General features: G+C 46.2%; 1 protein-coding gene across 50 annotated transcripts in view; it reads left to right on the top strand.

The window, feature by feature from the left end:
* ank3b (ankyrin 3b) overlaps positions 1–24753 on the top strand; it is a 483498-nt gene that overhangs the window by 368412 nt on the left and 90333 nt on the right. For 47 of the 50 annotated variants that reach the window (XR_008761019.1, XM_055936209.1, XM_055936160.1 and 44 more), the window contains 9 exons: positions 455–609; positions 3955–4166; positions 4870–5174; positions 9493–9721; positions 9888–10013; positions 12481–12606; positions 13167–13193; positions 15741–15822; positions 18050–24082. Coding sequence is in view for 49 of the 50 variants with exons in the window: in XM_055936209.1 (XP_055792184.1) it covers positions 455–609; positions 3955–4166; positions 4870–5174; positions 9493–9721; positions 9888–10013; positions 12481–12606; positions 13167–13193; positions 15741–15822; positions 18050–24082 (7295 nt within the window). In the remaining variant the exon portion in view is untranslated. The remainder of the gene's footprint in view (positions 1–454; positions 610–3954; positions 4167–4869; positions 5175–9492; positions 9722–9887; positions 10014–12480; positions 12607–13166; positions 13194–15740; positions 15823–18049; positions 24083–24753) is intronic. The other 3 variants (XM_055936142.1, XM_055936200.1, XM_055936097.1) reach the window with 3 other exon arrangements.

Below are 24753 nucleotides of genomic sequence, written 5' to 3'. Positions count from 1 at the left end.
TAATTCACCTCTGTGGCATTTCATAGGATATGGTTATATCCTGCCTACACCTGGTTCCTGTCCAGTTCTGTGTCATTCTGAGATCTCATACTGGGTCTCTCTCTACCTTCACATGGTGCAGCTTCTCGTCCTCTTCAGACGTGTCTAACTGCTCCTTGCATCGTGTCTGTTCTAATAAACCCAGTGTGTGTTCCCATTCCATTACAAACGCTGAAAGCCTTTCAGGTCTATTTGGTCTGCATGTGCACCTCCCATCCTCATCTCCAATACCTCTCCAACAACAACTTCAGATATGAGTAGAGAAGTCATGTGACATCATCCCGACAGCATCTTCACCTCTCTCCTCTGTCCCCTGGGGGGGGGGGGGGGGGGGGGGGGGGGGCAGGGCATATTGGGGCTGTAGTGTTGTAGTTTCTGTGTAACCACTGAGAAAGCCCTGTGGTTTCCCCTACAGCCCTGTGATCGTGGAGATCCCCCATTTTGGTTCTATGAGGGGGAAGGAGAGGGAGCTGATCATGCTGAGGAGTGAGAACGGAGAGACCTGGAAGGAACATCAGTACGACTGCAAGACAGATGACCTCAATGAGCTGCTCAACGGCATGGATGAAGGTATGGACTATATTATAGGACTATCATTGAGATGGATGAAGGTATGGACTATATTACAGGACTATCATTGAGATGGATGAAGGTTTGGACTATATTACAGGACTATCATTGAGATGGATGAAGGTATGGACTATATTATAGGACTATCATTGAGATGGATGAAGGTATGGACTATATTATAGGACTATCATTGAGATGGATGAAGGTATGGACTATATTATAGGACTATCATTGAGATGGATGAAGGTTTGGACTATATTATAGGACTATCATTGAGATGGATGAAGGTATGGACTATATTATAGGACTATCATTGAGATGGATGATGGTTTGGACTATATTATAGGACTATCATTGAGATGGATGAAGGTTTGGACTATATTATAGGACTATCATTGAGATGGAGGGGGGGGGGGGGGGGCAGGGCATATCATTGAGATGGATGAAGGTTTGGACTATATTATAGGACTATCATTGAGATGGATGAAGGTATGGACTATATTATAGGACTATCATTGAGATGGATGATGGTTTGGACTATATTATAGGACTATCATTGAGATGGATGAAGGTTTGGACTATATTATAGGACTATCATTGAGATGGATGAAGGTTTGGACTATATTATAGGACTATCATTGAGATGGATGAAGGTATCGACTTTTATCTACCTCCACAGAGGTCATCATCATTCATTCTGTTACAGTTCATTCTGTTGTCTCCACCTCCACAGAGCTGGACAGTTCAGTGTGATAATCAGTCTGTTGTCCCCACCTCCACAGAGCTGGACAGTTCAGTGTGATAATCAGTCTGTTGTCTCTACCTCCACAGAGCTGGACAGTTCAGTGTGATAATCAGTCTGTTGTTTCCACCTCCACAGAGCTGGACAGTTCAGTGTGATAATCAGTCTGTTGTTTCCACCTCCACAGAGCTGGACAGTTCAGTGTGATAATCAGTCTGTTACAGTTCATTCTGTTGTCTCCACCTCCACAGAGCTGGACAGTTCAGTGTGATAATCAGTCTGGTGTCTCCACCTCCACAGAGCTGGACAGTTCAGTGTGATAATCAGTCTGTTGTCTCCACCTCCACAGAGCTGGACAGTTCAGTGTGATAATCAGTCTGGTGTCTCCACCTCCACAGAGCTGGACAGTTCAGTGTGATAATCAGTCTGGTGTCTCTACCTCCACAGAGCTGGACAGTTCAGTGTGATAATCAGTCTGTTGTCTCCACCTCCACAGAGCTGGACAGTTCAGTGTGATAATCAGTCTGTTGTCTCCACCTCCACAGAGCTGGACAGTTCAGTGTGATAATCAGTCTGGTGTCTCTACCTCCACAGAGCTGGACAGTTCAGTGTGATAATCAGTCTGGTGTCTCCACCTCCACAGAGCTGGACAGTTCAGTGTGATAATCAGTCTGTTGTATCCACCTCCACAGAGCTGGACAGTTCAGTGTGATAATCAGTCTGTTGTATCCACCTCCACAGAGCTGGACAGTTCAGTGTGATAATCAGTCTGTTGTATCCACCTCCACAGAGCTGGACAGTTCAGTGTGATAATCAGTCTGGTGTCTCCACCTCCACAGAGCTGGACAGTTCAGTGTGATAATCAGTCTGTTGTCTCCACCTCCACAGAGCTGGACAGTTCAGTGTGATAATCATTCTGTTGTCTCCACCTCCACAGAGCTGGACAGTTCAGTGTGATAATCAGTCTGTTGTCTCCACCTCCACAGAGCTGGACAGTTCAGTGTGATAATCAGTCTGTTGTCTCCACCTCCACAGAGCTGGACAGTTCAGTGTGATAATCAGTCTGTTGTCTCTACCTCCACAGAGCTGGACAGTTCAGTGTGATAATCAGTCTGTTGTCTCTACCTCCACAGAGCTGGACAGTTCAGTGTGATAATCAGTCTGGTGTCTCCACCTCCACAGAGCTGGACAGTTCAGTGTGATAATCAGTCTGTTGTCCCCACCTCCACAGAGCTGGACAGTTCAGTGTGATAATCAGTCTGTTGTCTCCACCTCCACAGAGCTGGACAGTTCAGTGTGATAATCAGTCTGTTGTCTCTACCTCCACAGAGCTGGACAGTTCAGTGTGATAATCATTCTGTTGTCTCCACCTCCACAGAGCTGGACAGTTCAGTGTGATAATCAGTCTGTTGTCTCCACCTCCACAGAGCTGGACAGTTCAGTGTGATAATCAGTCTGGTGTCTCTACCTCCACAGAGCTGGACAGTTCAGTGTGATAATCAGTCTGGTGTCTCCACCTCCACAGAGCTGGACAGTTCAGTGTGATAATCAGTCTGTTGTCTCCACCTCCACAGAGCTGGACAGTTCAGTGTGATAATCAGTCTGTTGTCTCCACCTCCACAGAGCTGGACAGTTCAGTGTGATAATCAGTCTGTTGTCTCTACCTCCACAGAGCTGGACAGTTCAGTGTGATAATCAGTCTGTTGTCTCCACCTCCACAGAGCTGGACAGTTCAGTGTAATAATCAGTCTGGTGTCTCCACCTCCACAGAGCTGGACAGTTCAGTGTGATAATCAGTCTGTTGTCTCCACCTCCACAGAGCTGGACAGTTCAGTGTGATAATCAGTCTGTTGTCTCCACCTCCACAGAGCTGGACAGTTCAGTGTGATAATCATTCTGTTGTCTCCACCTCCACAGAGCTGGACAGTTCAGTGTGATAATCAGTCTGTTGTCTCCACCTCCACAGAGCTGGACAGTTCAGTGTGATAATCAGTCTGGTGTCTCCACCTCCACAGAGCTGGACAGTTCAGTGTAATAATCAGTCTGTTGTCTCTACCTCCACAGAGCTGGACAGTTCAGTGTGATAATCAGTCTGTTGTCTCCACCTCCACAGAGCTGGACAGTTCAGTGTGATAATCAGTCTGTTGTCTCTACCTCCACAGAGCTGGACAGTTCAGTGTGATAATCAGTCTGTTGTCTCCACCTCCACAGAGCTGGACAGTTCAGTGTGATAATCATTCTGTTGTCTCCACCTCCACAGAGCTGGACAGTTCAGTGTGATAATCAGTCTGGTGTCTCTACCTCCACAGAGCTGGACAGTTCAGTGTGATAATCAGTCTGTTGTCTCCACCTCCACAGAGCTGGACAGTTCAGTGTGATAATCAGTCTGTTGTCTCCACCTCCACAGAGCTGGACAGTTCAGTGTGATAATCAGTCTGTTGTCTCCACCTCCACAGAGCTGGACAGTTCAGTGTGATAATCAGTCTGGTGTCTCTACCTCCACAGAGCTGGACAGTTCAGTGTGATAATCAGTCTGGTGATGCTACCTCCACAGAGCTGGACAGTTCAGTGTGATAATCATTCTGTTGTCTCCACCTCCACAGAGCTGGACAGTGCCGAGGTCCTGGAGAAGAAGCGTATCTGTCGTATCATCACCAAGGATTTCCCACAGTACTTTGCGGTGGTGTCTCGTATCAGACAGGAGAGCAGCCAGATGGGCCCTGAGGGAGGAGTCCTCTCCAGCCTGACACTCCCATTGGTCCAGGCCTCCTTCCCCGAGGGGGCGCTCACCAAGAAGATACGCGTGGGACTGCAGGTTGGTCTGGTCACTGTGCTGAACTGTTCTGGGAACAGGTAAACCCTCACACTGTACCTGAACTGTTCTGAGAACAGGTAAACCCTCACACTGTACCTGAACTGTTCTGGGAACAGGTAAACCATCACACTGTACCTGAACTGTTCTGAGAACAGGTAAACCATCACACTGTACCTGAACTGTTCTGGGAACAGGTAAACCATCACACTGTACCTGAACTGTTCTGGGAACAGGTAAACCATCACACTGTACCTGAACTGTTCTGAGAACAGGTAAACCATCACACTGTACCTGAACTGTTCTGAGAACAGGTAAACCCTCACACTGTACCTGAACTGTTCTGGGAACAGGTAAACCATCACACTGTACCTGAACTGTTCTGAGAACAGGTAAACCATCACACTGTACCTGAACTGTTCTGAGAACAGGTAAACCCTCACACTGTACCTGAACTGTTCTGGGAACAGGTAAACCATCACACTGTACCTGAACTGTTCTGAGAACAGGTAAACCATCACACTGTACCTGAACTGTTCTGGGAACAGGTAAACCATCACACTGTACCTGAACTGTTCCGGGAACAGGTAAACCCTCACACTGTACCTGAACTGTAGTTGTTATGAGCATAATTAATCACTTGTTGAATAAGGATAGGAGGTATTAATTGTATTAATTGTGGAACGGCAATTCTGATTGGTTCTAGGCCCAGCCGGCTCCTGATGACATGGTGAAGAAGATCCTTGGTAACCGGGCGACATTCAGCCCCATAGTGACGGTGGAACCTCGACGCAGGAAGTTCCACAAACCCATTACCATGACGATCCCGGTCCCGCCCTTGTCTGGGGAGGGAGTTAGCAACGGCTACAAGGGAGACTCCACCCCCTGCCTGAGGTTGCTATGCAGCATCACTGGCGGAACCTCTCCTGCCCAATGGGAGGACATCACTGGGACCACACCCCTAACCTTCGTCAACGACTGTGTCTCCTTCACCACCAATGTCTCTGCCAGGTAAGACTGTCTCCTTCACTACCAACGTCTCTGCCAGGTAAGACTGTCTCCTTCACTACCAATGTCTCTGCCAGGTAAGACTGTCTCCTTCACTACCAATGTCTCTGGCAGGTAAGACTGTCTCCTTCACTACCAATGTCTCTGCCAGGTAAGACTGTCTCCTTCACTACCAACGTCTCTGCCAGGTAAGACTGTCTCCTTCACTACCAATGTCTCTGGCAGGTAAGACTGTCTCCTTCACTACCAATGTCTCTGCCAGGTAAGACTGTCTCCTTCACTACCAATGTCTCTGCCAGGTAAGACTGACTCCTTCACTACCAATGTCTCTGCCAGGTAAGACTGTCTCCTTCACTACCAATGTCTCTGCCAGGTAAGACTGTCTCCTTCACTACCAATGTCTCTGCCAGGTAAGACTGTCTCCTTCACTACCAATGTCTCTGCCAGGTAAGACTGTCTCCTTCACTACCAACGTCTCTGCCAGGTAAGACTGTCTCCTTCACTACCAATGTCTCTGCCAGGTAAGACTGTCTCCTTCACTACCAATGTCTCTGCCAGGTAAGACTGTCTCCTTCACTACCAATGTCTCTGCCAGGTAAGACTGTCTCCTTCACTACCAATGTCTGCCAGGTATGACTGTCTCCTTCACTACCAATGTCTCTGCCAGGTAAGACTGTCTCCTTCACTACCAATGTCTCTGCCAGATAAGACTGTCTCCTTCACTACCAACGTCTCTGCCAGGTAAGACTGTCTCCTTCACTACCAACGTCTCTGCCAGGTATGACTGTCTCCTTCACTACCAATGTCTCTGCCAGGTAAGACTGTCTCCTTCACTACCAATGTCTGCAAGGTAAGACTGTCTCCTTCACTACCAATGTCTCTGCCAGGTAAGACTGACTCCTTCACTACCAATGTCTCTGCCAGGTAAGACTGACTCCTTCACTACCAATGTCTGCCAGGTAAGACTGTCTCCTTCACTACCAATGTCTGCCAGGTAAGACTGTCTCCTTCACTACCAATGTCTGCCAGGTAAGACTGTCTCCTTCACTACCAATGTCTGCCAGGTAAGACTGTCTCCTTCACTACCAATGTCTCTGCCAGGTAAGACTGTCTCCTTCACTACCAATGTCTCTGCCAGGTAAGACTGTCTCCTTCACTACCAATGTCTCTGCCAGGTAAGACTGTCTCCTTCACTACCAATGTCTCTGCCAGGTAAGACTGTCTCCTTCACTACCAATGTCTCTGCCAGGTAAGACTGTCTACTTCACTACTACTACTACAGATGACATGATGTATTCTCAGTGTTATCACAATACAGATGACATGATGTATTCTCAGTGTTATTATACTACAGATGACATGGTGTATTCTCAGTATTATTATACTACAGATGTCTTGATGTATTCTCAGTGTTATTATACTACAGATGACATGATGTATTCTCAGTGTTATTATACTACATGATGTATTCTCAGTGTTATTATACTACAGATGTCATGATGTATTCTCAGTGTTATTATACAACAGATGACATGATGTATTCTCAGTGTTATTATACTAAAGATGACATGATGTATTCTCAGTGTTATTATACTACAGATGACATGGTGTATTTTCAGTGTTATTATACTACAGATGACATGGTGTATTCTCAGTGTTATTATACTACAGATGTCATGATGTATTCTCAGTGTTATTATACTACAGATGACATGATGTATTCTCAGTGTTATTACACTACAGATGACATGGTCTATTCTCAGTGTTATTATACTACAGATGACATGGTGTATTCTCAGTGTTATTATACTACAGATGACATGGTGTATTCTCAGTGTTATTATACTACATGATGTATTCTCAGTGTTATTATACTACAGATGACATGGTGTATTCTCAGTGTTATTATACTACAGATGACATGATGTATTCTCAGTGTTATTATACTACATGATGTATTCTCAGTGTTATTATACTACAGATGACATGATGTATTCTCAGTGTTATTATACTACATGATGTATTCTCAGTGTTATTATACTACAGATGACATGATGTATTCTCAGTGTTATTACACTACAGATGACATGATGTATTCTCAGTGTTATTATACTACAGATGACATGATGTATTCTCAGTGTTTTTATACTACAGATGACATGATGTATTCTCAGTGTTAGTATACTACAGATGACATGATGTATTCTCAGTGTTATTATACTACAGATGTCATGGTGTATTCTCAGTGTTATTATACTACAGATGTCATGATGTATTCTCAGTGTTATTATACTACAGATGACATGATGTATTCTCAGTGTTATTATACTACAGATGTCATGATGTATTCTCATTGTTATTATACTACAGATGACATGATGTATTCTCAGTGTTATTATACTACATGATGTATTCTCAGTGTTATTATACTACAGATGACATGGTGTATTCTCAGTGTTATTATACTACAGATGACATGATGTATTCTCAGTGTTATTATACTACAGATGACATGATGTATTCTCAGTGTTATTATACTACAGATGACATGATGTATTCTCAGTGTTATTATACTACAGATGACATGATGTATTCTCAGTGTTATTATACTACAGATGACATGGTGTATTCTCAGTGTTATTATACTACAGATGACATGATGTATTCTCAGTGTTATTATACTACAGATGACATGATGTATTCTCAGTGTTATTATACTACAGATGACATGGTGTATTCTCAGTGTTATTATACTACAGATGACATGATGTATTCTCAGTGCTATTATACTACAGATGTCATGATGTATTCTCAGTGTATTATACTACAGATGACATGATGTATTCTCAGTGTTATTATACTACAGATGACATGGTGTATTCTCAGTGTTATTATACTACAGATGACATGATGTATTCTCAGTGCTATTATACTACAGATGTCATGATGTATTCTCAGTGCATTATACTACAGATGACATGATGTATTCTCAGTGTTATTATACTACAGATGTCATGATGTATTCTCAGTGTTATTATAATACAGATGTCATGGTGTATTCTCAGTGTTATTATACTACAGATGTCATGGTGTATTCTCAGTGTTATTATACTACAGATGTCATGGTGTATTCTCAGTGTTATTATACTACAGATGTCATGGTGTATTCTCAGTGTTATTATACTACAGATGTCATGATGTATTCTCAGTGTTATTACACTACAGATGTCATGATGTATTCTCAGTGTTATTATACTACAGATGACATGATGTATTCTCAGTGTTATTATGCTACAGATGTCATGGTGTATTCTCAGTGTTATTATACTACAGATGTCATGGTGTATTCTCAGTGTTATTATACTACAGATGTCATGGTGTATTCTCAGTGTTATTATACTACAGATGTCATGATGTATTCTCAGTGTTATTATACTACAGATGTCATGGTGTATTCTCAGTGTTATTACACTACAGATGTCATGGTGTATTCTCAGTGTTATTATACTACAGATGACATGGTGTATTCTCAGTGTTATTATACTACAGATGACATGGTGTATTCTCAGTGTTATTATACTACAGATGACATGATGTATTCTCAGTGTTATTATACTACATGATGTATTCTCAGTGTTACTACAATACTACAGATGACATGATGTATTCTCAGTGTTATTATACTACAGATGACATGGTGTATTCTCAGTGTTATTATACTACAGATGACATGATGTATTCTCAGTGTTATTATACTACAGATTACATGATGTATTCTCAGTGTTATTATACTACAGATGACATGATGTATTCTCAGTGTTATTATACTACAGATGACATGATGTATTCTCAGTGTTATTATACTACAGATGACATGATGTATTCTCAGTGGTATTATACTACAGATGACATGATGTATTCTCAGTGTTATTATACTACAGATGACATGATGTATTCTCAGTGTTATTATACTACAGATGACATGATGTATTCTCAGTGTTATTATACTACAGATGACATGATGTATTCTCAGTGTTATTATACTACAGATGACATGATGTATTCTCAGTGTTATTATACTACAGATGTCATGATGTATTCTCAGTGTTATTATAATACAGATGACATGATGTATTCTCAGTGTTATTACACTACAGATGACATGGTGTATTCTCAGTGTTATTATACTACAGATGTCATGATGTATTCTCAGTGTTATTATACTACAGATGACATGTGTTTGTTTCTAACCTGTATCTGTCCTCTGTCCTGTGTGTTTGTTTCTAACCTGTATCTGTCCTCTGTCCTGTGTGTGTTTCAGGTTCTGGCTTGCTGACTGCCACCAGATCCCAGAGACTGTAGGCCTGGCCACCCAGCTGTACAGAGAGCTCATCTGTGTTCCTTACATGGCCAAGTTCGTGGTGTTCGCCAAGATGAACGACCCTATGGAGTCCCGCCTGCGCTGCTTCTGTATGACAGACGACAAGGTGGACAAAACCCTGGAACAGCAGGAGAACTTTGAGGAGGTGGCCAGGAGCAAAGACATCGAGGTGGGTTTCACCTGCTGCTCTCACTTCCTATGGACATCTCCTGCTCTCATCCATCACAATGCCGGGGAATGTATTCCTGCACCAGACATGATTCTAGAAGGACTTGAACACTGTATGGTTAGACCCATCTGTGTGATCAGGATGTCATTATGCTGTTGTCTCCTAGGTTCTGGAGGGGAGGCCCATCTATGTGGACTGCTATGGTAACTTAGCTCCTCTGACCAAGGCTGGACAGCTACTGGTGCTCAACTTCTACGCATTCAAAGAGAACCGGCTTCCTTTCTGTGTGAAGGTACATATACTATACTACTGTCTTGATGTTCTCCGCTGACTCATGGCCTGGATAGGAGGCTGCTTGATGTTCTCCACCGACTCATGGCCTGGATAGGAGGCTGCTTGATGTTCTCCACTGACTCATGGCCTGGATAGGAGGCTGCTTGATGTTCTCCACTGACTCATGGCCTGGGTAGGAGACTGCTTGATGTTCTCCACTGACTCATGGCCTGGGTAGGAGGCTGCTTGATGTTCTCCACTGACTCATGGCCTGGGTAGGAGGCTGCTTGATGTTCTCCACTGACTCATGGCCTGGGTAGGAGACTGCTTGATGTTCTCCACTGACTCATGGCCTGGATAGGAAGCTGCTTGATGTTCTCCACCGACTCATGGCCTGGATAGGAGGCTGCTTGATGTTCTCCACTGACTCATGGCCTGGATAGGAGGCTGCTTGATGTTCTCCACTGACTCATGGCCTGGGTAGGAGACTGCTTGATGTTCTCCACTGACTCATGGCCTGGATAGGAGGCTGCTTGATGTTCTCCACTGACTCATGGCCTGGATAGGAGGCTGCTTGATGTTCTCCACTGACTCATGGCCTGGGTAGGAGACTGCTTGATGTTCTCCACTGACTCATGGCCTGGATAGGAGGCTGCTTGATGTTCTCCACTGACTCATGGCCTGGATAGGAGGCTGCTTGATGTTCTCCACTGACTCATGGCCTGGGTAGGAGACTGATTGATGTTCTCCACTGACTCATGGCCTGGATAGGAGACTGCTTGATGTTCTCCACCGACTCATGGCCTGGGTAGGAGACTGCTTGATGTTCTCCACTGACTCATGGCCTGGGTAGGAGGCTGCTTGATGTTCTCCACCGACTCATGGCCTGGGTAGGAGACTGCTTGATGTTCTCCACTGACTCATGGCCTGGGTAGGAGGCTGCTTGATGTTCTCCACTGACTCATGGCCTGGATAGGAGACTGCTTGATGTTCTCCACTGACTCATGGCCTGGGTAGGAGACTGCTTGATGTTCTCCACCGACTCATGGCCTGGGTAGGAGACTGCTTGATGTTCTCACTGACTCATGGCCTGGGTAGGAGACTCCTTGATGTCCTCCACTGACTCATGGCCTGGGTAGGAGACTGCTTGATGTCCTCCACTGACTCATGTCCTGGGTAGGAGGCTGCTTGATGTTCTCCACCGACTCATGGCCTGGGTAGGAGACTGCTTGATGTTCTCCACCGACTCATGGCCTGGGTAGGAGACTGCTTGATGTTCTCCACTGACTCATGGCCTGGGTAGGAGGCTGCTTGATGTTCTCCACCGACTCATGGCCTGGGTAGGAGACTGCTTGATGTTCTCCACTGACTCATGGCCTGGGTAGGAGGCTGCTTGATGTTCTCCACTGACTCATGGCCTGGATAGGAGACTGCTTGATGTTCTCCACTGACTCATGGCCTGGGTAGGAGACTGCTTGATGTTCTCCACCGACTCATGGCCTGGGTAGGAGACTGCTTGATGTTCTCACTGACTCATGGCCTGGGTAGGAGACTCCTTGATGTCCTCCACTGACTCATGGCCTGGGTAGGAGACTGCTTGATGTCCTCCACTGACTCATGTCCTGGGTAGGAGACTCCTTGATGTCCTCCACTGACTCATGGCCTGGGTAGGAGACTGCTTGATGTCCTCCACTGACTCATGGCCTGGGTAGGAGACTCCTTGATGTCCTCCACTGACTCATGGCCTGGGTAGGAGACTGCTTGATGTCCTCCACTGACTCATGGCCTGGGTAGGAGGCTGCAACGGAACCAGTACTGATAGGAACAAACAGCTTTAGAACAAGGCCTGGAGGCCATAACCTAGTTCCATCCTGCCTCTCATTGATCTGTCACTGGCTTCCTGAACTCTGCTGTAGAAACAGGGCCTACCTTCCCTCTGGATCCTGTGACCTCCTTCAACAGGTCCATTCTGACCCCGTCCATACCTACTGAACTGGATCACTGGCTTCCTGAACTCTACTGCAGAAACAGGGCCTACCTTCCCTCTGGATCCTGTGACCTCCTTCAACAGGTCCATTCTGACCCCGTCCATACCTACTGAACTGGATCACTGGCTTCCTGAACTCTGCTGTAGAAACAGGGCCTACCTTCCCTCTGGATCCTGTGACCTCCTTCAACAGGTCCATTCTGACCCTGTCCATACCTACTGAACTGGATCACTGGCTTCCTGAACTCTGCTGTAGAAACAGGGCCTACCTTCCCTCTGGATCCTGTGACCTCCTTCAACAGGTCCATTTTGACCCTGTCCATACCTACTGAACTGGATCACTGGTTTTAATGAGTTCCCTCCCTTCATGAAGTCATTTTACCCTCAGGAACTCAGGTTTCCTGACATCCCAGTAGTAGAGTTGATCTATAGCATTAAGTAAACTGTGTGCATTCTGCCATGTAGTGAATATCCCCTGAACGCTGTGGTTCCTCTGTAGGTCCGAGACAACAGCCAGGAGCCGTGTGGCCGTCTGACATTCCTGAAGGAGACCACTAAGACCTCTAAGGGTCTCCCCCAGACGGCCGTGTGTAACCTGAACATTACCCTCCCTGCGCTGAAGAAGGTAAGCAGCTGTTGTCATGGCTGTGGTCCATATCATCTCATCGTCATTCAGGGGGAATAGAGCAGGAGGCTAGAGGTGAAGGGCTGCCCTAGTGGCTGTGGTCCATATCATCTCATCGTCATTCAGGGGGAATAGAGCAGGAGGCTAGAGGTGAAGGGCTGCCCTAGTGGCTGTGGTCCATATCATCTCATCGTCATTCAGGGGGATAGAGCAGGAGGCTAGAGGTGAAGTGCTGCCCGAGTGTGTCTTTTATCTGTTCTGAGCTTCGTAGTGGTTATCTCTGGCTGTTTCCTAGCCAACCAAATCTCCCATCTGATTTGGGACTTCATGCTTTGATGCCTTGCTCTTTTCAACTGGCTGACTTTGTGGTTGTTGCCGTGGTTTCTGTGGCTTGTAATCTGCTGTAAGTGTTGGATTCTCAATGCTGTTGTTTTCTGTGTTTTTCTTTGCTGGCTTTGCGGTTTGCTTCTCTAACTGTTTCTTTCAATCACTCCTTTTCACATCCTGTCCATTCCCCTCCTTATTCCGCCTGTTTCTGCAATGCATCTTGGGAACCCAAGGAAATGGAGGCAGACCCAGATGAAGAGGTAATATACAGTACCCTGGTGACCTTTACCCCTGTACCTCCATGGCTGTGCTTCTCTGGTGACCTTTACCCATGTACCTCCATGGCTGTGCTTCTCTGGTGACCTTTACCCCTGTACCTCCATGGCTGTGCTTCTCTGGTGACCTTCCTGTAACTCCATGGCTGTGCTTCTCTGGCGACCTAGCTGTTCAATAAGGCACTGCTCTGTGCTGTTCAATAAGGCACTGCTCTGCGCTGTTAAATAAGCCACTGCTCTGTGCTGTAAAATAAGCCACTGCTCTGTGCTGTTCAATAAGGCACTGCTCTGTGCTGTTAAATAAGGCACTGCTCTGTGCTGTTCAATAAGGCACAGTGTCCTCTGCTGCTGCCATTGGATCATCTAGCTCTGCTTCTGTAAAAGCTCCTGAACTGTTAGCATGTACATACTGCATGATGTGTGCCAATGTAAACCCCATGGCTCTACCTCCACCCACCCATCCATGTCCCCTGATCTGTCCCTTTAGGAAAACACTCTGAAGTTAACCATGCAGAGCTGTTGGGGATTTACTGCTTACATTTTAATAAGAACGCTTTTCTAAATGACCAATAAGCCAAAGGAAATGAATTCATGGTTGATTTCCTTTACCAATGTTGTTAATCGGCTACCGTTAAGGATGTGTAGTGTTTTAACGTAAAAATGTTGTAGTACCACTGGCCAGTTTAGTTCTCACAGTTCTTAGAAGAGACACAGTCAGTAAACTCACCCAGAGATAGCTACAACCATTTACTGTCTGTTACAAAACCATTTCAGATCCTATTGATCTGAGGAGTTGACCCAGAGATAGCTACAACCATTTACTGTCTGTTACAAAACCATTTCAGATCCTATTGATCTGAGGAGTTGACCCAGAGATAGCTACAACCATTTACTGTCTGTTACAAAACCATTTCAGATCCTATTGATCTGAGGAGTTGACCCAGAGATAGCTACAACCATTTACTGTCTGTTACAAAACCATTTCAGATCCTATTGATCTGGGGAGTTGACCCAGAGATAGCTACAACCATTTACTGTCTGTTACAAAACCATTTCAGATCCTATTGATCTGGGGAGTTGACCCAGAGATAGCTACAACCATTTACTGTCTGTTACAAAACCATTTCAGATCCTATTGATCTGGGGAGTTGACCCAGAGATAGCTACTACCATTTACTGTCTGTTATAAAACCCTACATTTCAGATCCTATTGATCTGGGGAGTTGACCCAGAGATAGCTACAACCATTTACTGTCTGTTATAAAACCATTTCAGATCCTATTGATCTGAGGAGTTGACCCAGAGATAGCTACAACCATTTACTGTCTGTTACAAAACCATTTCAGATCCTATTGATCTGGGGAGTTGACCCAGAGATAGCTACTACCATTTACTGTCTGTTATAAAACCCTACATTTCAGATCCTATTGATCTGAGGAGTTGACCCAGAGATAGCTACAACCATTTACTGTCTGTTACAAAACCCTACATTTCAGATCCTATTGATCTGATGAGGTGAGTAGTCAGGTAATGTCAGGTAATCCATCAGATCCTATTGATCTGGGGAGTTGAGTAGTCAGGTAATGTCAGGTAATCCATCAGACCCTATTGATCTGATGAGGTGAGTAGTCAGGTAATGTCAGGTAATCCATCAGACCTAATGATCTGATGAGGTGAGTAGTCAGGTAATGTCAGGTAATCCATCAGACCCTATTGATCTGATGAGGTGAGTAGTCAGGTAATGTCAGGTAATCCATCAGACCCTATTGATCTGATGAGGTGAGTAGTCAGGTAATGTCAGGTAATCCATCAGACCCTATTGATCTGATGAGGTGAGTAGTCAGGTAATGTCAGGTAATCCATCAGACCTTATTGATCTGATGAGGTGAGTAGTCAGGTAATGTCAGGTAATCCATCAGACCCTATTGATCTGATGAGGTGAGTAGTCAGGTAATGTCAGGTAATCCATCAGACCCTATTGATCTGATGAGGTGAGTAGTCAGGTAATGTCAGGTAATCCATCAGACCCTATTGATCTGATGAGGTGAGTAGTCAGGTAATGTCAGGTAATCAGATCCTATTGATCTGATGAGGTGAGTAGTCAGGTAATGTCAGGTAATCCATCAGACCCTATTGATCTGATGAGGTGAGTAGTCAGGTAATGTCAGGTAATCCATCAGATCCTATTGATCTGATGAGGTGAGTAGTCAGGTAATGTCAGGTAATCCATCAGACCCTATTGATCTGATGAGGTGAGTAGTCAGGTAATGTCAGGTAATCCATCAGATCCTATTGATCTGATGAGGTGAGTAGTCAGGTAATGTCAGGTAATCCATCAGACCCTATTGATCTGATGAGGTGAGTAGTCAGGTAATGTCAGGTAATCCATCAGACCCTATTGATCTGATGAGGTGAGTAGTCAGGTAATGTCAGGTAATCCATCAGACCCTATTGATCTGATGAGGTGAGTAGTCAGGTAATGTCAGGTAATCCATCTTCTAACAGAGAACTGATGTTGTGTTGTTGTTGCAGACTGAAAAGCCAGAACGACGTCACCCCTTTACGTCTCTAGCCTTACGTAAGCGTTACAGCTATCTCGCCGAGCCCGCCACGAGTGAGTGAGACATTTTCACTAACTTCTATAACGATAATAATATGCTTGGAGTGGATTTGCATTAACATGTAACATATTGAGAGAACCATACATATTATAGCTAGGACATATTTATATGTGATATCTGCATATTCTCACCTACATAACGTGTATTGTAAGTCCACATTGCTCGTTTCTGACATGGTTTACTTTGCATGGTTTGGTTTGATTAGTATTTTAACGTACTGTGCTGTGCTTGCCCACAATGTCTTATTTATTTTATTAAAGATATAATTTTTTTCCCACCGGCAATAAAATAACTCAAATCGCACCATACAGATTTTGCTTTGACTCACATAATGATTGGCAGTGTGATTGCGTAGGGTTTCCTTTCTGTTGATGGGAAATGCATGGAAGGTCGCTACTGACTTTCTCTCAGCTGCTACAGTTTCCACCGTAGGCGCTTGACACTACGGCCACTCAGTCTTGCATGACATGTAGAGATATCATGGAGCTGAAACCTAGAGCTGTGTTCTGCCATATATCTTGCTGTGATACAGACAGATGGAGGCTTCTGTGTAGTGTTCACCTCTGTTTTGTCAGAACACCCTAATTGGAGGATTGGAAAGGTGGAACATCAGACCAAACAGATAAAAGACCCAGATTGATCTGCTAGCCAGAGGAATGTAGCACATCCCAACGTGTACAGAGAACAGTTTGATGTTATTCTGGCTTCTCTGTGCATTTGTCTTGTTGTCATGGTTATGTCTTGTTGTCGTGTTTATGTCTTGTTGTCATGTTTATGTCTTGTTGTCATGGTTATGTCTTGTTGTCATGTTTATGTCTTGTTGTCATGTTTATGTCTTGTTGTCGTGTTTATGTCTTGTTGTCATGTTTATGTCTTGTTGTCGTGTTTATGTCTTGTTGTCGTGTGTATGTCTTGTTGTCATGGTTATGTCTTGTCGTCATGTTTATGTCTTGTTGTCATGTTTATGTCTTGTTGTCATGTTTATGTCTTGTTGTCGTGTTTATGTCTTGTTGTCATGGTTATGTCTTGTCGTCATGTTTATGTCTTGTTGTCATGTTTATGTCTTGTTGTCGTGTTTATGTCTTGTCATGTTTATGTCTTGTTGTCGTGTTTATGTCATGTTTATGTCTTGTTGTCATGGTTATGTCTTGTTGTCATGTTTATGTCTTGTCATGTTTATGTCTTGTTGTCGTGTTTATGTCTTGTCATGTTTATGTCTTGTTGTCGTGTTTATGTCGTGTTTATGTCTTGTTGTCATGGTTATGTCTTGTTGTCGTGTTTATGTCTTGTTGTCATGTTTATGTCTTGTTGTCATGTTTATGTCTTGTTGTCGTGTTTATGTCTTGTTGTCGTGTTTATGTCTTGTTGTCATGTTTATGTCTTGTTGTCATGTTTATGTCTTGTTGTCATGTTTATGTCTTGTTGTCGTGTTTATGTCTTGTTGTCATGTTTATGTCTTGTTGTCATGTTTATGTCTTGTTGTCGTGTTTATGTCTTGTTGTCGTGTTTATGTCTTGTTGTCATGTTTATGTCTTGTTGTCGTGTTTATGTCTTGTTGTCGTGTTTATGTCTTGTTGTCATGTTTATGTCTTGTTGTCGTGTTTATGTCTTGTTGTCGTGTTTATGTCTTGTTGTCGTGTTTATGTCTTGTTGTCATGTTTATGTCTTGTTGTCGTGTTTATGTCTTGTTGTCGTGTTTATGTCTTGTTGTCGTGTTTATGTCTTGTTGTCATGTTTATGTCTTGTTGTCGTGTTTATGTCTTGTCATGTTTATGTCTTGTTGTCGTGTTTATGTCTTGTTGTCATGTTTATGTCTTGTTGTCATGTTTATGTCTTGTTGTCGTGTTTATGTCTTGTTGTCGTGTTTATGTCTTGTTGTCGTGTTTATGTCTTGTTGTCATGTTTATGTCTTGTTGTCATGGTTATGTCTTGTTGTCATGGTTATGTCTTGTTGTCATGGTCTCAGTGGTTGTTTTGCTGTATGTGCTTCACTGGGCTTCTTTTCCATCTTGCTGTGTAACGTTGTCGTAACCATGGATCACAGTGGATCAGATTTCCTGTACGGCTCCATCATTCCCATTTCAACTCTTCATCAAAGTATTGTTCTTCCTCCCTTGATAATAGAAGCGTCCACTGACACGTGTTTTCCCCTCTGGTCTCTCTGTTTTTTCAACCATTTTCTGTTGATTTTCTGTTGGATTTCATTTTGCTTATTTAAAGAGACAGTTGAGCGAAGCACAGGAAGAACACTGCCTGCTGGTTACACTCACAAACCTGTCTTTTCAACAAGATCTTACCAGGCATGGTCGGCTGCGCCTCTTCCCAACACTGTCCAAGCAAGGTGTGGACTGGGCTCCCTCTCCGGCTCACCGTCCGACACACCATCTGCATCGCCACTAAAGTCTGCCTGGTTGCTCTCCTCCGCATCGCCAATCAAATCCACCCTCGGAGCCTCACCGTCACATTCAGTCAAGTCCTCTGGCGACATCGCTTCTTTACCTGTCAGATCCTATAGAACTATGGCCTCCCCTATTAAGACTGTTGTACAGCAGGCCCAGTACCCGGTCCAGGTCTCTGCCAGTCTGGTGTCCTCTTCCTCTAAACCTGGAGCAGATCCTGTCTTCATTAAAGGACTATCCACCCCATTTTCTTCCAGGACCACCCCAGCCTCTAATTTACCCTTCAAATCAGTCCTGTCGTCTTCAACCTCCTCCCCTGTCAGAACCATCGCTGGCCTGTCCTCCTCATCCTCCTCCCCTGTCAGAACCATCGCTGGCCTGTCCTCCTCAACCTCCTCCCCTGTCAGAACCATCGCTGGCCTGTCCTCTTCATCCTCCTCCCCTGTCAGAACCAACGCTGGCCTGTCCTCTTCATCCTCGTCCCCTGTCAGAACCATCGCTGGTCTGTCCATTACTTCAGCTACGTCTAAGGGGAAGCCCCTCCCCTCTCTGTCCTCACCAGCCCACTCCTCAGAAGCCTCTAAGGGGAAGCCCCTCCCCTCTCTGTCCTCACCAGCCCACTCCTCAGAAGCCTCTGCTATGGTGAATGGATTAGTTTCTCCCATGAAGTACGCCTCTTCTTCTCAGTCCTCCTCCCCGTCTCCCTCCTCCCCCTGCTCCTGTTTGCTCTCTGATAGGTCTAGCAGTCTGCAGGAGAGGATACAGACCACCACTCACGCCGCCACTTCCAGTGTCAGTGCAGCTATAAATGAGGCTGAAAGGACATTTAACTCTTCAGGGTACGGAACACTCAAATCAGTGTCCTCACGTAGATCTAACACCTCAACTTCAGTCTACGGCTCTACGAGGTCTCAAACCTCTTCCACCACCTCAGCAACATCCAATACAATGACGGTACCTGTATACTCTTTTCTCAGTGTTGCGAACGAGTCCCAAATAAAAAAAGGGCCTGGGTCGCTGAAGATGTCGCCTGCAGACTCTCGCAGGTCAAAGACGGCAGTGAAGTCCCCTCCTTACATCACCCCTCCAGGGCTCACTCTAACCCCGCCCTCCTCCCTATCCTCCAATCAGGACATCCTGAAAGACGTGGCCGATATGAAGGAGGACCTGATCAGGATGACGGCCATCTTGCAGACTGACCCCAGAACAGCCAGGAACGTTCAGTCTCAGACCCCTAAAGAGCCTAAGATGGAGGATGAGGAGCCCTTCACCATAGTAGAGAAAGTGAAGGAGGATCTAGTTAAAGTCAGTGAGATACTGACCAAGGATGTGGTGAGTGATAGTCAAGCCTGTAGAGGGAAGCCCTCCGAGGAGGAGTGGGAGGAGTTCTCTAAAGATGAGTTAGACGAAGCCCAGCAAAGTGCTAAGGAATTCTTTCACCCTCCGTTTGACGCTAACACACTCTCCTTTAGGCCCCGGTCTATGCCCAGTAAAGAGTTGAATTTAGCCACGGTTGTTGACTACCTGGCCAATGAGATAGGTGCTAGTTCTCTTTCTAAGATGGCCGAGATGAAGAGCAGATATGAGGAGGCAAAAAGGGAAGGGGAGGACAAACAGAAACTAAAAAAACTCAAGATGCCTCCCCCAGGCATGCGTACCTCTGCCTCCGAGAAAGACTTGTGTAAACTAGCAGAGTCCTATTATGGACCTGACGCCATATTGGAGTCGCCAGAGGACTTATCTCATGAGCTGGATAAGAGCCCTCTGTCAGACAGCGGCTTTGAAACCAGGAGTGAAAAGACTCCTTCAGCCCCCCAAAGTGCAGAGAGCACCGGGCCCAAACCCCCCTTCACTGACCCCATCCCCCCCTGCATCACCGAGACTAGGACCGAGGTGGTCCACATCAGGAGCTACGAGCACCCAGACGAACCCTGTGAGGTGCAGATGGAGGAGGCAGCCTCAGCATCGCCGGCCTGCATTGAACCAGAGGCCTCCGCCGCCTCCATCAAAGACAAAGTCAAATCATTCCAGATCAAAGTGTCTGATGACTCCGACTCTGTCGTTAGCAAGACCATGAGGCTCAAAGAGGAGACACACATCACCACCACGACGCGCATGGTTTACCACAAGCCGCAGCTGAAAGACGGCTCGGAGAGGATCGAGGAGACCATGTCAGTCAGAGACATCATGAAAGCATTCCAGTCCGGAAGGGACCCCTCCAAAGAACTAGCTGGACTGTTTGAGCACAAGGCTGGCCAGGACTCTGTCAAAGGGGATGAACTCACCCCCAGGTTCATTGATAATGACACTAAAGCCAAAAGAATAATGGAGGTTCACATAGAAAAAGAGGGAAACACATTCCAACCAACTGAGGTGATTATCAGGGAGACCAAGAAGATTCCAGACTCTTATTTCTATAAAGGAGACAGAATCCAAGAACTGCCTGATTACGACGAGGCGCAGCAGGAAGGGGAGGAGCTTACTGCCAATGACAGCCGGCCCAGCTCCGCTCAGCTCATGGCCGATGACTCCTACAAAGCTCTCAAACTGCTCAGCCAGCACTCTGTAGAGTATCACGATGACGAGCTCTCTGAACTCAGGGGAGAGTCTTACAGGTTCGCTGAGAAGATGCTCCGTTCTGAGAAGCTAGACATATCCCACTCTGATACAGAGGACTCTATGGCTGACCAAACACACCAAATGACCTCAGAGTCGCATCGGGCAGAGAGCGATTACAGTGAGAAAGAGGCCCTGCCCAGGAGAGAGTTCACTTTCAAGTCATCAAAGGATACATCCTCTAAGTCAGGTAAATGTTCTCATAAGGATGACAAGTTTGACAAAGTGACAGTGTTGCATTACACCACAGAGCCAGGCAGCCCAAAACATGCAGTGTGGATGCGTTTCACTGAGGACAAGCTGGACAGGAACAGAGAGAAGCTCATCTACGAGGACCGCGTGGATCAAACTGTCAAGGAAGCTGAGGAGAAACTAAGCGAGGTCTCTCAGTTTTTCCGTGACAAAACTGAGAAACTGAACGACGAGCTGCAATCCCCGGAGAAAAAGCCTCCAAAGAAAGACCCCAGGGAGACCAGGTCTGGGCCCAGCTCCACCTGTAATAGCCCGGAGAAAACACAGCAGAAAGCCAGGCCAGAGGGGGAGGAGTGGGGCAAGGGAAGGGGGAACAAACTGTTCAGTAGTACGACTGAGAGGAAGACCTCTAGTCTACCCAACAGTCCAGAGAGAGCTGTTCTCTCCCGCTTCAGTGAGGATACATCCAAACAGCAGACAAAGGCGGAGGAACGGTCTGAGCCAACCGGGGTTAAAGCCTCCTTCTCTAGAGTGAGCTCTGTTAGGATGAAGTTTGAATCAGAGGCTCAGAACCAAGATAACAGTAGTCCTCAGCTAGTACAGTCCACACCCCCAGTCAGCAGGCTGCAGGAGAACAAGCTGCCAGTCAATCAACTGTTCACTGGAGGAAAGACAACTAAAGGGTCTGAGGCCACAGAGGAAGGAAGTCCTTTTAAAAAGATTCCAGAGAAACTCAAAGGACCTGCCTCCAATAGCAGTAAGTCAGTTGTCTCATCAGCTGCCCCAAAACAGTCAGGAGACAAACTGACTAATAAGAACCTACCATACACCACAGCCCAAAAACACCTAACAGGTCAGACTGATAAAGAATCAGAGAAAACAAGTCCATTGAGCCAGGAGAGTCAGGCCACTGGGATCAGCCCATTGAGCCAGGAGAGTCAGGCCACTGGGATCAGCCCATTGAGCCAGGAGAGTCAGGCCACTGGGATCAGTAAGGGTGTAAAGGGACCACCATCACATAGTCCTACACATGACACACCCAAGGAGAACGGTGGGGAAGTTGAAAAAGAACACGTTTCTATGAGGGATTCTCCTTCCAAACATGTCGCATCAAGTCCCACAACCAATAGGGTTGCTCATTCTGAGCCTGTGTCTAAAGACCATGGGGAGGCACAAAACAAGAATCTTAGAAGAAAGACAGAGTCCCAGATCCCAGTCAGGTCTGTGTCTAGTCACTCAGACAGCGACCAGTCAGAGAAAGCAAAACAAGACACGGTAACTAAGCCATCTGAAAAGACTTCCCAAATCCCCATACTAAATAAGAACAGAATGCAGGTCAGCCCAGTAACAAGCCCTACAAAGACAAAAGAACTAACAGACACATCTCTTGAAATATTAGATAATGCACCAAAAGATTCTAACTTGAACAATGTGCGTGACACTTGCACAAGAGAAATACAAGAGAGATTAGCACCAGAGAAAACCACCACCAGAGAAAACTTCAAAGGCATCAAAACATTACCTGTCTATGTGAGTGTCCAGGTGGGTAGGCAGGGAGAGAGAGAGGGCAGAGGAGGAGTACTGTACAAACAGAAACAGCCCTCTTCGCCTCAGGCCAGTCCTGACGATGACACGCTAGAGCAGGTATCTTTCATAGACAGCTCAGGGAAGAGTCCCCTCACCCCGGAGACCCCTAGCTCAGAGGAGATCAGCTATGACCTCACCTCCAGAACACCAGACTCCATCCTGGGCTTCACTCCCTTCCAGCCTAGCCCTATCCCAGAGGTCTCTGAGGACTCCTCAGAGGAGGAGCAGGGCCAGGTATTTTCCTTCAAGGACTTCAGACCAGAGACACCTAATGTCACAGCAGCTGACCTTAAGAATGGAAACCACCAGGCCGGACAGACACCTAAAGACAAAGGAGTAGCATACATCCAGTTCCCCCCTCCGCCTCCCCTGGACTCTGAGCAGTCCAGCCCCACGAAGAAGAAGAAGACGGGATCATGTGGTTCCTCTGAGGCGGAGATGATGGAGGTCAACCTCCAGGAAGAGCATGATAAACACCTCCTCACGGAGCCCATCATCAGAGTCCAGCCCCCCTCCCCGGTCCCCCCCGGGGCTGACGACAGTGACTCTAGTGACGATGAGTCCGTCTTCCAGCCCATCTCCTTTAAGAAATACACCTTTAAGATCTCAGAGGAGCAGGAGCAGGAGATCAAGAATGGGTCCAAATCCCCAAAACAGGATAAAAACAGAAACAACAAAGAGCCAGGAACTAACAGAACTAATGGAACATGTGAAGCTGGTAAAACAGAGGAGTACGACTCTGAACAGAATGGAAATGACCAGTCCATAACAGACTGTTCTATCGCCACGACGGCAGAGTTCTCTCATGACACTGACGCTACTGAGATCGACTCCCTGGATGGGTATGACATGCAGGATGAGGATGATGGTCTGTGTGAGATGGACACTAAACCCTTCAGCCTGCCGGACAGCAGGAAGGACGTGTGGACCTCAGACAGCGTGCTCCGGTCCTGCGACCGCTCCTTCAGTCAGACCAAACTAGAGGCCATTGAAGAGGAAAAAACCCCGGAGGAGGAATGCAAAAAGGCTCAAGCTAAAAGTGATCCGGTTGACATCAAAACAGATGGGGCCAGCTCTCAGGACCAGAAGGACAACGATGGCTTTTCTGATACCTACTTTAGTTACAAGCTAGAGGAGGCGTTTGACTCTCCGTTTAAAACTGTTGCTACTAAAGGGCTGGACTTTGACCCCTGGTCCAGTGTAGGAGGAGACAATGAAGTGGTTGACGCCAAAGACGACGAGCCGAAGCCGTTTGGGCTGGCAGCAGACGACAGGTCACAGGCCACGACCCCAGACACGACCCCTGCCAGAACCCCGACCGATGATAGCACCACGCCGACTAGCGAGCCAAACCCATTCCCCTTCCATGAAGGGAAGATGTTTGAGATGACTCGCAGTGGTGCGATTGACATGAGCAAGCGGGATATTGTTGAAGAAAGACTGCAGTTTTTTCAGATTGGTGAGCATAACTCTGAAGGGTTGTCAGGGGGCGTAAGGGACTAGGTCAGAAGGTCAGGTGTAATCATGTCACAGACTACGGTAAAGGCCTCTAATGAGGCCCCTGTTAGACCAGACCCTGACTGGGTAGAGGCCCCTATAGAAGCCCCTGTTAGATCAGCCCCTGACTGGGTAGAGGCCTCTAATGAGGCCCCTGTTAGATCAGCCCCTGACTAGGTAGAGGCCCCTATAGAAGCCCCTGTTAGACCAGCCCCTGACTGGGTAGAGGCCCCTATAGAAGCCCCTGTTAGATCAGCCCCTGACTGGGTAGAGGCCCCTATAGAAGCCCCTGTTAGACCAGCCCCTGACTGGGAAGAGGCCCCTATAGAAGCCCCTGTTAGACCAGTCCCTGACTGGGTAGAGGCCCCTCCAGAATATCAAGCCCCTGACTATCTTTCAGACCACTGCCCCTGGCATTACCATTCAGAGCACCACACCAGACCCTGGCAGTACCATTCAGAGCACCACACCAGACCCTGGCATTACCATTCAGAGCACCACACCAGACCCTGGCATTACCATTCAGAGCACCACACCAGACCCTGGCATTACCATTCAGAGCACCACACCAGACCCTGGCAGTACCATTCAGAGCACCACACCAGACCCTGGCAGTACCATTCAGAGCACCAC

The sequence above is a fragment of the Salvelinus fontinalis genome, chromosome 1, assembly GCF_029448725.1.
Source record: "Salvelinus fontinalis isolate EN_2023a chromosome 1, ASM2944872v1, whole genome shotgun sequence".
Taxonomy (NCBI): domain Eukaryota; kingdom Metazoa; phylum Chordata; class Actinopteri; order Salmoniformes; family Salmonidae; genus Salvelinus; species Salvelinus fontinalis.
Note: the sequence above shows the minus strand (reverse complement) of the source record. Positions and strands in the feature narration are given on the sequence as shown.